At 40.7% G+C, this 17,146-nt stretch overlaps 1 protein-coding gene across 1 annotated transcript in view; it reads left to right on the forward strand.

The window, feature by feature from the left end:
- The window catches only part of RPS6KA5 (ribosomal protein S6 kinase A5), a 132,273-nt gene that overhangs the window by 49,430 nt on the left and 65,697 nt on the right, over positions 1-17,146 (forward strand). Inside the window, exon 3 of the mRNA XM_081097434.1 lies at positions 5,959-6,177. Within this exon, the coding sequence (XP_080953560.1) occupies positions 5,959-6,177 (219 nt within the window). The remainder of the gene's footprint in view (positions 1-5,958; positions 6,178-17,146) is intronic.

Genomic DNA, 17,146 nt, shown 5'->3' on the forward strand with positions numbered 1-17,146 from the left:
ATCGTTAAAGTAGTTAAGCAAATGAGTCCAGTGGCCCTTGGTTAATTTAGAAACTAAAATCGGATTAAATCTAGAATGTTGGTACTTTTATTATGTGATTTCCAAGTCTTCATTATTATATATCTTAGAGGATGTGCAATGGCCTACCTTAGTCTCTTTCACAAAAATTACTGCCCATTATTTCATATGAGTTTACTATGTCTGGTTTGTTTACTTAAAGCATCTATTTACTTAATCAAGCATATTTTGCATTCACATCTTTTTCTTATATATTAGAGGATTAATCTGTTGTTATCAGTCTACTTTTATTAATATTAGAAATTTTGTTTTTATGGTTTTACAAATCCTAGCAAATTGGCTAAAAAAAATAGTTATATTAAATGCCTCAAATTCTCCCTTTTTTTGTTTTAAAATTATGTTGAAATATTTAGTTTAATTGGTACTTTTTAATATAAGGAATTTAGGAATTAATGCTTCGGTTTGATAATCTGTAAAGTCAAGTACATTTTATTTTAAATGTGTTTTGAAATTTACTCATTTTCAAAGATACTTAGTAGCATTTTCAAAGATAGGGGAGGAAAAGGAACCTAAAAAAATAAAAAGAAGAGAAAGTGAAAAATAAAAAGAGAAAGTGAAATAGATGTAGACACCTGGAATGAGATAGTCGTTGTTACTGAGTCTTAAATTTAACTCTGAGGCTAAGAAGAGGTGAATATAAAGGAAAACTCTTTAGCCTATATAATATATGTATTTTAAAGGAAAGGCATATGAATTCTTCTAGAACAGTGGCTTTCAAGCTTTTCTGACTGTTACCCGTTGGATGAAATAGGTACAGTTTTATATGGCAATTCAGTATGTGTATTTATGTATGTGTATAGACTACAGACACATAAAACTTTTTCCACTGACACTTACATAGTGTTTATTATCTGCCAAGCCTTATTGTAGATGTCTATATTAATTTATTTAATCCCCAAAACAATGATGTAGGAACTGTTACTGTACCTAATGAAGAAATTGAGACCATCACCTTAGCTATTTTGCCCAAGGTCACACAGTTTCTAAATAGCACATCTAGGATTCAAATCCAGGCAGTCTGGCACCAGTCTATTTTTAGCCGTTATCCTATACTGCCCTCTTTTTTTCCCTCCCATGTGCTCAGATTTGTTCATATTCATATGTACATATACATGTGCATACATCTATTTATATATATAAAAGCCTAAGCGACCGAACGACTGAATGATCGGTTGCTATGATGTGCCCTGACCACCAGGGGGCAGACGCTCAATGCAGGAGCTGCCTCCTAGTTGTCAGTGCTGCGCTCCCATAGCCAACCTCCTGTGGCCCCTCCCCCCAGCCAGCCAACCTCCCGCGGCCCTTCACCCCGCCCTCACCCCCTTCCAACCTCCCACGGCCCCGATTGGCCCTGATCACTGGCCAGGCTGAGGGACCCCACCCGTGCACGAATTCGTGCACCGAATCTCTAGAGTGTGTGTGTGTGTGTGTGTGTGTATGAGACAGAAATATCATTAAACACTTTTAGTATATTCTGTTCTATTTTAGTTTTTAAAATGCTGGTTGGAACCACTAAAATTAATAACATCATCCACTGTTGGGTCATGGCCCATAGTTTGAAAAAACTGGTCTACAGAGACTTTAACAAGCACTATGGTTATAAAAAGGCTCCTATAGTATGGACATTAAATACTGTGAGAACAGCATTTTTTTACAAAAGATCCAGAGATATTCTTGAAAAAAACTAATTTTATTTTATGTAGTCTCTTTAAAAAGTGTCACACAGATTAAACCTCAATGTAGAGTCTTTCTGAGTAAAGTCTTACTTAGCTACCCCTGTTGTCCCAGGAAGGTGCTCCCTGTTGGTCTGTCTGTACACAGGGTAGCTTGTAGAGAATCACTGGGATGGAGAGCAGTGTTGCTGGGGTCTAATTAATCCGATGTTTCAGATGAGCCTTTTAAGTTCCAGGTTATGGTCAGTTTCACCATTGAACTCTCTGTATTGATTGTGTGGCAGTATCTCTGGGATGAGCTGCTTCGTGGAAAATCCTTTCAAGGGTGGTGGTTTTACAGGGGCTTGATATATGCTATTCCAGCATTACTTCCATACATGTTCAGCTGGCCTGTTAACAAGGATACCAGTTACCAAGGGCAGGACAAGTGAAATGTAGAGTTCCGGGGGTGTATTTCTTGTTTGGTTTCATTTCTGACACTGATGTCTTGCACTGAATGAAATTCTAAGAGGGAAGATGGAGGAGAAGCAGGTGGATTGATTGTTAGTGCTCAGGACATACCACATGTGGAAAGATAGAAATCTTTCCCCAGGTTAAATTATATATGAGAAAGGGGTGTGGCCAGGCATTCTAATTCATTCTCACATAATGTGGCAGATTAGAAAGCAGTGGCCATATGTGGATGTCACTATGTTATTTTCCTGCTCTAACATGGGGACAGCTAGGGTTCCTGAGTTCACGTTCACCTGGAAATATTGCCAGGAACCGTATTTAATACACAAATTAAGAGGCGTTACTTCACAAAAGCTCATGGTTCCTTCCCTAAAGGGAAAGAATTGGCTAGCAATAGCTCTGTACTGTGGACCTGCATTGCTAGTTTCTTCACCTTTGTGTCAAAATTGTCAGCTGAGAAGAGAGTATTTGGCTCTATGTTTACAGAGCTGTTTCTTTGGCCTTTTCCTATTTGTTAGCTTGTTGTTTTTTGTTTTTGTTTTTCATGCATTCAACATTGAGTTTCCATGATTTGCCAGCTTCAGTGTTACTTGCTAATGATACAAAATGGGTAAAATCAGACAAGTCCATAATTTTGTGGAATTTACAGTCCAGTAGAAGTTAGATAATGAAGCAATCATGCAAACTAATGTTTCTGATAATTTCTGTGAGAGAGAATGCATGGTGTTATGAGAGCATAAAATTAGGGGACTTGTACTACTAGTCTGGGAAGTCAGGAAGTTGGATGGCTGAAGAAGTTAGCTCAATGAGATGGTGAGAAGGTGGAGAGAGGGTAGGTAGAAGCCAGATAGATTAAATTATATTAGGGATTCTCTTTAAGAGCAATAGGAAATCAACTGTTTTGAGCTAGAAGGGTTATTTTAGTATTAGTATCATTTTTAATCCTCATCCAAGGACATTCTTGAGAGAGAGAGAGAGAGAGAGAGAGAGAGAGAGAGAGAGAGAGAGAGAGAGAGAGAAATCAACATGAGAGAAACATTGATCAGTTGCCTTCCATACATGCCCCCACTGGGGACTGAACCTGCAACCCATGTGTGTGCTTAGGAATTGAACCAGCAACCTTTTGGTGCACAGGACGACACTCAACCAACTGAGCCACTCTGCTGGACAGGAAGGGTTATATTTTTATCAACAATTTAGATGATAGCACAAAAAGGTATATTTGCCAGATTGAGGGGGAAAGCAAGCTGCGAGGCACAGCTAGTATGGTTGATGGCTGAGTCAACCTTTAACAAGACTGCAGTTATCTGGAAGGATGAGAGGGGGCTGAATTTCAGCAGTGATGAATATGAATGATCCTTTTGTTAGTGCAAACTCTCATATGACATGATTGGTACTTGTGGTTAATCAAGAAATGTTGGGTAAAATGGAAAAATATTTTAAAAGGTTATATATAAATACATACTTCGAACATACTACCTTTCACTTAAAATGGATAAATACATATTCACTTGCCAGTCTTTGGATGTAGGCACAACACTTGTTCTTTAAGGCTAGGTTTTTAAATGATGGTTTATTTTGCATAAACCGCATTAAAATTAAGTTTTGGATTCTTTAAAGTGGACTGAGAACCAGACACATCTGAAGTAATCTGAGTGCAAAATTCTTTTAGATTTTCATAATCCCCCCTCAAGCCTTTTATAGTTGTTTCACCCACACCTAACTTTTCAGCGGTTCTTTTGAAGTATCTTGCTTTTATCTAGTTCTTCCAAAGTATTCAACCTCATTTTTCTCTTTTCTTTCACATTTACATTGCAGTGGTTATGTAATATTTAGTTAAATTATAATAAGAATAACGTATGCAGCAGGCATAAACAGGCAGGGCAGTGAGTATCAGTGACTGATCTGAAGCAGATGACTGAACCACATGGGAACAGATGTGCACTGTGAGCTAGTTATAGGCATTCAGTGTGTGGCGGTGTCTTACAGCGGGAGAAGGGAGCATCAGTCCTGGAGATTGGAATTTAGGTTGGGTGCTGTGTATGTGAGACACACAAAAGCCCCAAACCTGTTGAAGACTTTCTCCTGAGTTTGTAAGTGGCTGCTCCATGGAAGATAAACACTTCATTATAAAGTTTTTTTACCTTCATTTCAATATTCTGAATAGATGAACTTTTTCACTTTTATACTTTAGGTTAATTTGTTAGGGTTGTGTTTTTCTCTCTTGGTTCACTTCTGACTTACTAAAATCTCAATCTGTAATTATTTTATTTGTAATGAGGTGAGACAAACATTTTGTGAACTTTTTCTGTATTCCAGAATGTGTTCATGGTGCTGATTTTATTACAGTCCAGAGTAACTGATGTCCAGTATTTGTGAGGGATTATTTTTTTATTGTCTTATGGTGAACATGGTCTCTGGCATAACACTTCCTACGTTTGAATCGGTTCTGCCACTTCTTATCCAAGCCTTTGGGCCAGTTCCTTGAGTATACTGAAGGCACAACATTGGCTGTTCTGAGGATTACATGAATCTATACATGGAATATGTTTGTACCCAGCCTGGTATAGACAAGTCCTTAGTAAGTGACGGTTTTCCTGCTTCTCAGGAGTATTACATTCACTGACCCATTCTAGGTCATGTGTCTGCACTAAATACTTCCCGAAGCACTGAACTGCATAACATCCAGCGTACAAGAGCCCTTCCTTTAAAGCTCTCTTATTCTAATGGGTGGATTGGAGTAGAATTATGTGCTCAGTACTGGAGGGGTGTGGGCAGAGCGGGGAAGAACTGGTATGGGTCACAACTCTGGCTCCAGAGCGGTCTCATTAAAAGGTTTAACTTCAAAAGCGGGATTGGGTTTAGCCATCCCAGGAGATGTTTGCATTTTTAAAAGGGAAGAGCATTTATTATACCTTACAGGGATGAATTGGGGACCTACCCCTTCCCTCTCAGGGTATTTTTGCCCGCCCTTCCTCCTTCCTCCTCCCACCTCTTCCTGCCCTCTCCCCCCTTCTCTAAACAAATGCAGATACCTGCTCTGCGCTAGAGGCACAGTGCCCATAGGGCCCCATTTCCTCACCTAGATGTGCCCAGCTGAGCCCTTACTTAGGGAAAATGTGGTGAGGTTGACCTAGGAAACTGTAAATTACTGCCCAGAGATGTAGAGGGGCCTCTTCAGTATTGCTTGCAATTTAAGATATTTTAATGTTTGTTTTTAAACCCGAAGATCTCTTTTGTTTATATAATGTCAGTCTGTATTGCTTTAGACTTTTAAAACGAGTGTAGAGGAGTACTTGAGGCACTTGATTTGTGTGTGTGTGTGTGTGTGTGTGTGTGTGTGTATGTATGTATGTATGAGATTCTCATTAAGAACTGTTTTTATTCATTTACATCAGTAGCAAAACCTAGAGGATTTGGCTGAGGTATAAAGTGTCCTAGTTGTCCCAGAATTGGATTGTGGTTAATTGACCATAATAACAGCTAGTTTCCCAGAGCTAAAAATATTGAGGAGAGAATAACAGTAACAGTGAAAGCATAACTTTGTCAGCAGTGGTTAGATATGTAAACACTGAGTGTTAGACTTAGAAACATGTTTGGCATAAAATTTAAGAAATCTATCTGAGAACTATTTGAAACAGTACTAGAGATACTTTTTTATTCAAAGCGTGCTTTTTGTGCATTGTAACTTTCAACTTCCAATAACTTACCATTCTGCCTATGTAGTGTTTTAATTGTTGTTGTTTTTCTTCAGCATATGGAAAAGTATTTCTAGTTCGTAAAATAAGTGGTCACGATGCTGGAAAGCTGTACGCCATGAAGGTTTTGAAAAAGGCAACAATAGTTCAAAAGGCCAAAACCACAGAGCACACGCGGACGGAGCGACAGGTCCTGGAGCACATCAGGCAGTCGCCGTTTTTGGTGACGTTGCACTATGCCTTCCAGACAGAAACCAAACTTCATCTCATTTTAGGTAAGTCATCAGACTTTTTACAGAAACACTTTATTGGGGGGGAGGGAAATCTTGTGTTGTAATGAGTCACAGGGTAGCATATTTCGAACTTAGAAGAAACAAGTATTTTAACTTTCATTTTTCTCTTTGTGGTGGCATTTCCGTGAACATCATGAGATGCTCTGGATTTGGGACCTCCCGGCCTGCAGGAATGTTACTTCCGTTTCAAACTCCGTTATGAATCTTAGGAAACTCTTGAGCCATCTGCCTCCCTGGGCAGTGAGCTGTGAAGTGGGCCACAGTCTCTGCTTCAGGAGTTCTCAGGGATGTACTGGTTTGGACTGATACTCATGGAAATCAGTAATTGGGAAAATAAAAAAGAAAGAAAAGGAGATACCCAGTCACCCCTTGGATCACTCCCATTTCCACCCACAGGCACTTTCTGAATCCTTGCCTTTCCCAAGCAGGCCTGGAGCGTTGTACATGAACTTGGAATGTCTCTGCACGTACTGCTAGACTGCTGTGCAGGAGCCGCACCCCTTTCTGTTCCTGCTAGAAGTAAAGGGTGGTTCTTCTAGTGCCGCACTCTGCCATCGCTGACTATTGCTTCCGTTACAGTTTCAGTCCGTTCTTGTGATAACTTGCATTTGTGTATTTTGATCCTCCATTTTCTAACTAATCTGACGATGAGTTGAGACAGAATTCACACCATGCTCTGTAAGCATTAGCTGTTCTTGATGCCTACGGTGTGCCAGCACTACGCCAGGTATTATCCGTAGCATTACTAACCCTCCCAACAACACTGCCCCAAACCCCTCATTCATGCTGTGGAAGGTTCTGGAAGCTGCATTTTTTGATGTTACATATGTTGTGTAAGCTTGAGAATGAAGACTGAAACTCAGGTCTGGTTCATAGGAAAGTTTGCCAAACAGTGCCGTCTGTAGTACAAACAGGTTTTTAAATATATATTTGGCAATTTTATTGAATGCTTTCATTTTGGAAATTATAGTTTTATTAATGATGCCTTAACCCTACTAGACCGCTGTACTGATTTTTCGGTAATTTCCACACAAAGGTGGAATATTGGCACTAGATGAAAGGTAGATGAAAGGTAGACCTATTTTCTACAATGTCTCCAAGTTCCATCTTATTCTAACCACTTGTTTGCGTGTAACTAACATTTTTCTATATCATGTTGATTTTTTCTCTTTAATGCTCAGGAGCCCAGGTATAGGGGTCAGTTAGGTTCAGGGCCTCAGGTCTGGTAGGATTAAGTTGCATTTATTCACTTCTTGATTCATGAAATTACACTTCAGGTTCATTTTGCAATGCTTTCCATTGACTTACAATCTTGAGTCTTTTTTTTTTAAAAAAAAAATATGTTTTTATTGATTTCAAAGAGGGAGAGGGGAGAGAGATAGAAACATTAATGATGAGAGAGAATCATTGATCAGTTGCCTCCTGAACGCCCCCCGACTTGGATCAAGCCCACAACCCTAGCATGTGTCCTTGACTGGAATCGAACCTGGGACCCTTCAGTCCGCAGGCTGATGCTGTATTCACTAAGCTAAATCAGCTAGGGCAGTCCTGAGTCTTTTATACATATACTAGAAGCCCGGTGCATGGATTCATGCATGGGTAAAACCGGCCCAATCTCTGCAGGTCAGGCCAAGGGATCCCACCTGGTTTCAGCCTGATCCCCGCAGGCCAGGCCAACGGATCCCTCCGGTGCATGAATCTGTGCACTGGGCCTCTAGTATGCATATAAGATCTTTGGTTAATCTCTTCCTGCCCTCCCCCCTTCCCTCTGAGATTCATCAGTCTATTCCATGTTTCCATGCCTGTGCGTTGAGCATCTGCCCCCTGGTGGTCATTATGCATCATAGCTACTGGTCGAACGGTTGGATGGTTGCTTAGGCTTTTATATAGATAGACTAGAGGCCCAGTGCACAAATTTGTGCATGGGTGGGGCCAGCCAGGGGGAGGGGCCGTGGGCGGTTGGCAGCCGACCGGGGGCAGGCTAGCAGGGTGGGGGACAATCAGGCTAGTTGGCTGCTGCAGTGCGCATCATAGACACTGGTCTTTTTGGCCATTCTGCTGTTGCAGTCACTGGGCTTCTATAGGCTGCTGTCACGCCTGTCCTGTCCAAGTCCCCACTCACTGCCTTTGCCTGTTGTTCCAGCAAGTAAATACCACGTGGCCCTTCGTTTTGCATCCTGAGTGTATCTGCTCAGCTATGTTTTTCACTGATTTTTAAATGTTTTCCTTCTGAATGTTTAGCCCGTAGGGGACAGACCATTTTAATACAATGGTTTCAAACATTTTTAGCAGCAGAAACCTTCTCTCAATTGAGATCACAAACATTCAAATGGAAAACAAATAGGACTGAGTGCTCTGCTTGGATCTGAGCTCAAGGGCACCAAGCCCTGCCAGTTTATTTCTGTTCCTCACCCTCCCAGAATTTCCCAGGAAGCCTCGGGAGTCCATGAGGGCTGGTTCAGAAATTATTACCCTGTTCAGTCTTCTCCCTTTATAATAAACCAGCTCATAAAAGTTAAACCCCAGCTCCTGGACTCGACCACCACACCATGGCTTCTCCCTGTCTTCTCTGTTCTCTTACCATAACCACTCAGTTTTTTGTTTATTGAAAATAGTGAGTGTAGTTTTTATAAATAATGTTTTTAATTTAAAAGTAGATGAATGAAATATTTTGTATTGGATTAAAAAACAGTAGTCCTTAATAATGTTGCTTTGTAGTTGTTGGTTCTCCAGTGGTTTTGTTCTTTGCCAGTGGCCCAAAAATAAATACAAAACAAAACAAGAAAACCCGTTTCTTGTGCCAGCTCAAGAGTAGAATGGGACTAGACATGTTCCATTGTAAGTGAGGCGGCGCATCCAGAAAGCGTGCCCCTTCCCCTATCCACATAGATTGTTTAATGTAATTTCTTTCCTTTATTAAATTTACTGGGGTGACACTGGTTAATCAAGTTTCATATAATTTCTCTTTGTGTATGTTTATAGTTGTTATTTTACTTTAAAGGCAAAAATGGCCGGAAATCTAGAGTAGGACTTTATGATCACTATTTTTGTGGTTTTCTGTTGGCTGTGCTTAGGAGACACACTAGGTCACTTTTCCAAGTACATTAGGTAGTCTGCTAGGGCTGCCATAACAAAATATCACAGGTGGGTGGCTAAACACAGTCTGGCGGCTGGAAGTCCAAGAGCGAGGTGCGGCAGGGCTGGTTTCTTTCGAGGACCACAGGAAAGGGTCTGTTCCAGGGTTTTCTCTGTGGCTCGCGGATGGCCACCCTCTTGCTGCCTTTTCACATGGTGGGTCTTCGGTGCACTCAGACCCCTGGTGTTGCTTTTGCGTTCAGAGTTCCTCTTATGAGGACACCAGTCAGGAGGGATCAGGGCCTTCCCTAACGGCCTCATTTTAATAAATGAATTACCTCTTTGAAGGCCTTGTCTCTAAATACAGTCACACTCTGAGGTCCTGGGGGTTAGGACTCCAATGTATGAATTTTGGGGACAGGGAGACACAATTCAGCCTGTAACTGTCTCTAAAGGTTTATTGATTAACTGACCTTATTCAGGTTTGTGTACTATTAGAGATTAATAGCAAGAATTTAGATACTGAGCTCTTCAGGGACCCAGCTGACCTTTTTGTGTGATGAATAAACAAACTCTATAGACCTTTGTAACAAATACGATATTTAAAAAAATTATTTTATGTCTACAAAGGCATCTATATGCATATAAAAGATATTTAAAAAACCAAATAAGAAAAAACTATGTTCATTACCCAGAATTTACCTTGTTATATTTCCCTCTGTTATTAATTAGTATATGTCTATCTAGCTCTTTGTGTGTGTGTGTGTCTGCATGTATGAATATTTTACCAAAATTTGTAACCAGATCTTTTTTTCAGTTAATGACGTCTACTTTTTCTGGTTAGTACATTTTTATTTCATAATACCCAATGGTGCAACTTATTTATTGCTGGATAACAAACCACTCTTAAATTTTGTTGTCCAAACAATGAGTTATTTTCTCATGATTCTGTGGGTCTGCTGGCCAGATCTCTGCTGGTGTAGCCTGGACTCACCCATGTGGTAGTCAGCTGGAGAGTCGGCTGGGATTGAAGGGCCAAGATGGTTCTACTCTCGTGTCTGACAGTTGGTGCTGGCTGTTGGCTGGGGCGTCTCTCTTCTCCACGTGCAGCAGACCAGCTTCTCCTTAGCATGGCAGTCTCCGGGCAGCTCATGAAGACTGCCAACAGGCCAAGGCGGAGGCTGCGAGTCCTCCTGGGGACTCATCCAGCCTCTCCTCTAACACAAGGCCAGCCGAGATTTAATGGGTGAAGAAATAGACTTCATTTCTTTTTCCTTCTTCAAAAAAGATTTTTAAAAACTGAGGAATCATTGACAAACATCATTATATTAGTTTCAAGTGTAAAACATAATGATTCGATATTTGAATATATTGAAAAATAAGTCTAGTTAATGTCTGTTACCATACAGTTACAGTATTTTCTTGTTGCTGTTGTGATGAGAACTTTGAGGATTTAGTCTTAACTTTCATACTTGCACTACAGTATTATTAACTCTAGTCACTGTATACGTTACATCCCCATGACTTAACTGTTTTGTAGCTGGGAGTTTTTAACTTTTAGCTCTTTCACCCATTTTGCTTCCTTCCCTCACTTCTGACAACCACCAGTCTGTTCTCTGTATCTATGAGCTTGTTGGTCTTTTAAAGATTTCACACATAAGTGAGATCATCTGGTATTTGCCTTTTCTCTGTCTGACTTATTTCACTTGGCATAGTGCCCTCAGGGTCCACCTATGTTGTCGCAAGTGGCAAGATTTCATTCTTTTTAGGACTAATCAATATTCCCTTGTATGTATGTACCACATTTTCTTTATCCATTCATTTGTCAGTGGACACTTAGGTTGTTTTTGAGCCGGTCCACAGCATGCTGTTTGGTGTGGTTGGGTTTTTTTTCTCTAAGTTTTGCTGAAAGTGTAGATCTTGGAGGTTTACAGTCATTCTTGCTGTTCTCTGAGATATTTTGGGAGCAGATGTGGAGATTCAGTTCTCGGTTGCTGTCCTGCACCTACGTGGATTCACGGCTCACTGGATGTTTGACCAGGCTTGTTTCTTCACGATAAAATTGGCCTGATTGGCACAGGCTTCTCAAATTGATAAGATTGTGATAATGTTAGTATTACCTTGCCAGATGCTTACCTTTGACATTTGCCAGATGTGGAATATAGCGTTTCTATCAGAACTAGGGGTGTGTGTTTCCTGCATTGTGCTTCATTCAGTTGTAATTGCCTTCCATTCTTTTACATTGTTTCTGCGCTCCTCTAAGTCAGGGCTCGGCACCAGGGGACTAGATTTAGCTGTAATTCGTTAACCTCTCCAGTAGACCCATCTGTTATAAGTCACATTTAAAAAAAGAAAATTCTACATCATTAATATCTTTTTAGGCTCTATTTTAATTTATGTAATGGCATGATATGACTGATGGATTTCTCCTTTATATATTTTTAGCCTTTCCAACTCTAATAACATGGACACCATTACCTCCTTTACAACTGTTTCTGTACCTCTGCATGGTTACATAAAAAATATAAAAATATTTTCACCTATTCTATTTTCTTAAAAAGTGTATTCATTTCAACTAACAGTGGGAAGAAATTCTGTGTGGAAAAAAAGTCTGTAAAAAAAACTTTTTTTTTTTTCTTGGTGTTCTCTGATCTCTGATAGTGATAATTTTGTCAAAACACCAGCTGATCTATGACTGTTGAAACTGTCAGATTAATCAGTAGAATTTATAAGACACTGAAGAAGCAAATCACCAAAATGGAATTTTTGGACTGGAACATGCGGTGTTCCCCTGGGCAGACTGGTTCCCGGGCTCTTTGTCTGCTGGAGTCGAAGAATGAATCCACGGACAGAAGATGGTATAGCAAAGGTGGAGATTTATTGAAGAACAAGTACAGATTCCCACATGGGGAAGGAGAAAGAATTTCACAGCACAGACTCCCATGTCGGGAGGGGCAAAGAGTCCCACCCATCCCCTGTTTTCACAGTTTATAAAGGCTATAGATGTTTGTGCCTTGATATCCCCGTTGATTGGTCACTATTCTCTTAGACTGGTTACTATAGTAACTCCTGAGCTTTAAGGTCCAACCTCACATGGGACATGTGAGGTGTTCCTCTCCTCCTTATTGTTTTCCTATTCCCTGTGAGCTTTCTTCTTTTGGATGAGGGGCTTCCTTCCCTTTATTTTGTAAATAGAGACCTGCTATTCCCCGTTCCCTCATTCTATGGAAATATACCTGTTGCAGCTTTTCAGTTCCCTATTCTATGGAGATATACCTTCTGCTGCTCTGCAGCCCTGTGCTGCTTCCATGGTCCCCTTAATTTCTAAAATTTCCTAAACCTATCTTTTTTACCCCTAAAAATTCCTGTTTCAGTCCCCCCTCCGATTAGGAAACCCCACCTGCCATTGGGGACAGTGGACGCTGGTCGGTCTGCTTCCCACTGGAAAGGGGTCATAGCTTGGGGGCAGCAGTCAGGGTCCTGTCGGAAGTGGGCTAACTTAGGGCCTGCGGTTCCGTGTGGAGGACCATTTGTAGCTTTAAGACTTCTAACTGGAAGGATATGGACGTAACAAGCAGTGGTTAAAGATGAGTAATAATAAAACAGTAAAGGTCTGAAGAGGGGAGCTAGTTAATAGAGATGGTATTATAAATTTTGAGGCCTTTTCCTTTAGCTAAACTGCTTGCAGCAAGAAGTGCTTAATTATGGCAGACATTTTGCCCTGTTTGATTGAGGACCTTCTTGAAAACAAGGATCATAGGCTTGAGAAGTGGTCCTGGTCTGGTTGGTGGTAGTGGTAGTAATTCTGTAACAGCTGCAATGAAGGCTGCGACTCCTAAGGCTGTAAGAGTCTCTGATTGTGGTCGGGCTGCTTATAACATACTTAGTAGTTAGGGATTTGGAGAGCCAGTATGGCTGAAAAATTGGCTACATTAGGGATACAAAAAGGAGCTATAAGTAGGAGCATCTTATGGTGTTTCTGGGTCCTAGCAAGGACAGAAAAGGTATTAACCTAGGGTTCAGGTGACACTTATGAAAAGACAGAATAAGAATTGTTAAAAAGATGAAAACACTGATTATCTAGAAATACTAGAGTATGTTACTTATTTGGCACTTATTGATTCTTCAGGATTCCTTTGAAAGAGAAGTTTTAGGTCCTTTAGAGGCTCACACGAGTAGAAATTGGTGATCTAGTTGATGGCAATGCAGCTTCGTCCTCCTCTTGTGCTGGTATTCAAGACTCACTCGAGACAGACAGATTTAGGAGTCGATTCTCCTGACCTGTGGGGAGAATTAAAGACAGTGTCTGTAAAAGGGCTTTTGAGTTGTTCAAAGGCCTGCCCAAATAAATGAGGGCTGTTCCCGAAAACTCTGGGCAGCACTGTCCATGTTAGCTGACTGCTTTGATTATTAGGATCTTTTAAAGGCAAACAGGGACTGTGAATTAGGAGGCAGGGCATATAGGAAAAGTATCCTTGAGATCTAGTCCTATAAACTACTCGGTGTCCTCTGGAGTCTGGGCAAGTAAAGTATGAGGGTTAGGGACCTGTCTTTTTCACCCCTAAAAATTCCTGTTTCATCACGAAGGTATTTATAAAGGTGATGCTAAGTAGCATCCTCAATAATCAATGCCACCTGGCCTCATAGACAGCTCTGCCACCATGAATCATCCTTTCAGTGAGTTACAAGGTATTTAAAATATTAAAGTTTCACTTTTGAATATCAATTTCAACTCAAAAATTGCACGGGTGAGGATACTTGCTGCAATGGCAAGGGAATGGTTCATGAAACATTGCAGTCTGTTGTATATAGCAAAACAGCAGCTGAAAACCTTCCTTACTTTGAAGTAAATATGACTGATTCACAACACTGGTAAATTTATGTCTTAGAAATTTATAATGATTTTGATAAGCGGGAAGGCATTTGCAGGAGGTGCTATTAGAATGTTGAGCTAAAACGGAAAGGAAAAAAAGTGAGATGACTTTGGCATGACATTAAAAAGAAATTACTTTCAGGTGTGTATGGTACATCATGTACTTTAGATACAAGACAAGAAAAAGGAGCAATCAAGAGAGATTTAGGCGGTCTGGAGGAGGAGGAGGAGGTGCAAATGAGAACCAAGAAGTGTGGAAATGAATGTATGTGAGGCATGTCTGAAGGAAGAGAAAAGTATGTAGGAAATAAAAATAAAAGAAGACCGAGTAACTTGTGCACGTGGGTGGAGGTGGGGTCGAATTAGGGGGAAATTCGGGCTAATAACAGCTCTTTGGAAGGTGCCACCATAGGAAGAAATATGAGAGAGAAATTCTAACTGCAAAGATTTGCAATGCAAATGTTAGATGACCAGAGGTCAGTCAGTATTACTGGAAGTTAGTAGGTGTTTGAAGAGTGAAAACAGAAGAGAGACTCTTTCCTTGAACGCAGGAGGTGTAGCTTTTAGGCCTTCTTTCTGTCGGTTAACTCTGCTACGTCCTCTCCTGCCAGCTGATTTCCATGAGCTTGCATTAACGAGACCTAGTCTTCGAAAGTCAGCCAGCTCTTTCCATGGTTATCCTTTTGCATCCTTAATGAAAAACTGCTCTTTGGATAATTTCTAGAGGTTTATCGAACTCAGTATCTCCAGTGTGTTTCAACTTCTTCACCTGTTAATAGAAACACAAAATTATGAACAATGGAGAGGTTTCTGATTCAACATTAAGTCAAGTCAGATATGTCGAGGTCTTGAGCAGCTGAAACTAATCAACTAACAACGTATGTTCTTTTTTTTTTTGTTTTTTTTAAGGGAACAATAAAGAATCTGGTATTGTAATCCTAACAGTTAGAACCTATGAATACGTTAGGTTACATGACAAATGAGAATTAAGGTTGCAGGTGGAATTAAAATTGCTAGTCACTTGACCACCTTACAAGAAGGAGATTGTCCTGGATTATCTGGGTGAACCCAACATAATCACAGTGGTCCTTCAGAATGGAAGAGAGAAAGGCGGAGAGGAGGGTCAGATGGGGAGCTGCCACAGAAGAGGTCAGAATGATGCAATGTGTGAAGTGACTCAACCGCCATTGCTGACTTTGAAGATGGAGAAAGGGGCCATGAGCCAAGGAATGCAGGCAGCCTCTTAAAGACGGAAAAGGCAAGAAAATAGACTTTCTCTTAGACTAGAGCTTCTGGAATAAATGCAGGTCTGCTGCACCCTGATTTTATCCTGGTGACATGCCTGTCACACTTCTACTCTACTGCATAAAATGATACGTTTGTGTTGCTTTAAGCCACCAGTTTGTAGTCATGTGTCACAGCAGCAATAGGAAGTGAACAGAGGGTAAGGAGAGTAATCAGGTGAGACATGCAGACCGCTCTTTAAAGACGTTTTGCCATGAAAGGAAGAGGAAAGCAAGGATTTAGGAAAGATGGTAGTGTTTTAAAATCAGAGAGATAGCGTGTTTTTGAAATTTCACATTATTTGTGTGATTTCTGTGTTATTTTTATGCTTCTGAGAGACACAGCATCAGAGTGCTGCATCTGGCACTCCAGCTACTGTCACATAAAATTCTTTAAAAGCAAGTTAATTGCACTTGAATAAAAACCAGATATCTCTTGAGTGTTGCACTGAAATATCAGTTATATAAGAAAATTTCTTTAGCTTAATACTGACTAAAACTAATTAGGCCCTAATAGTGCTTTATAGAAAACCTTAAATTTATGCTTATATTGAGAGAATAGCTTAAGTCAGGGTATCATAAATTTGAATTTTATTTTAAAAACATTACAATTGAACTTAGCAATATTTTTCAGTTCTATAAATTGTAATTGATGTCTAAATTTGCAGCAGTTATCAATAATAATAGCTAATAGTCACCATGTAATTAGTGCTTAGTGTTTGTCTGGCCCAGGATTAACCCTCAATTAAATTGCCATTTAATCCTCTTGACAATCTTACGTGGCAGTTGGAATTATTTCTGTTCATTTTATAGATATAGGATATGAGCCATTCTCTGTTTAAAGAAGATTATGTAGCAAAATACAAAAGAGTTGAGATATAATCATTTTATTCATATAACAAAAACATTTATTTTAATTTAATCAAGAAACCAGTAGTCTATACAAGCATCATAGTAAGGTATTCCATTTTATGGACTGTAAATAAATCTCAATCCCATCTAATAAAAGAGAAACATGGTAATTAGCATACTACCGCTACCCTTCCCATTGGCTAATCAGGGCAATATGCAAATTAACTGCCAGCCAAGATGGCGGCCAGCAGCCAGGCAACTTGAAACTAACATGAGGCTTGCTTGCTTCAGTGACGGAGGACTCCAACGTTCCCCACCTGCCGCTGCAGGCCTCTGAGCTGCAACTCTAAGCAACTATGTAACAAATATAGAAGCTAAACAAAACCCCAGAAACCTGCTTTAGTCCGCCAGGCTTCAGCCAGCAGGATTGCAACATTGTAAGCAAAGGCCAGAAACCTACTTTCAGCAGCGGAGGCCTAAGAGCTGGAGCCAAGCCTCAGAGCTAAAGCTGGCTCAGAATAAAAAAAAAAAAAAAAGAAAGAAAAAAAGGACCGGTTGGGAGCTTCAGTCACCCCAGCCTGAAAACAGCCCTCAGCCCCTCACCCAGACTGGCCAGGCACCCCAGTGGGGACCCCCACCTTGAAGGGTGTGTGACCAGCTGCAAACAGCCATCATCCCCTCACCCAGGCTGGCCAGGCACCCCAGTGGGAACCCCCACCCTGATCCAGGACACCCTTCAGGGCAAACCAGCCAGCACCCACCCGTGCACCAGGCCTCTACCCTATATAGTAAAAGGGTAATATGCCTCCCAGCACTGGGATCAGCAGAGCCGCGAGGCCTCCCGGCACTGGTATCAGCGTAACGGGGC

This window comes from Myotis nattereri, assembly GCF_964212035.1.
Source record: "Myotis nattereri genome assembly, chromosome: 1".
Taxonomy (NCBI): Eukaryota; Metazoa; Chordata; class Mammalia; order Chiroptera; family Vespertilionidae; genus Myotis; species Myotis nattereri.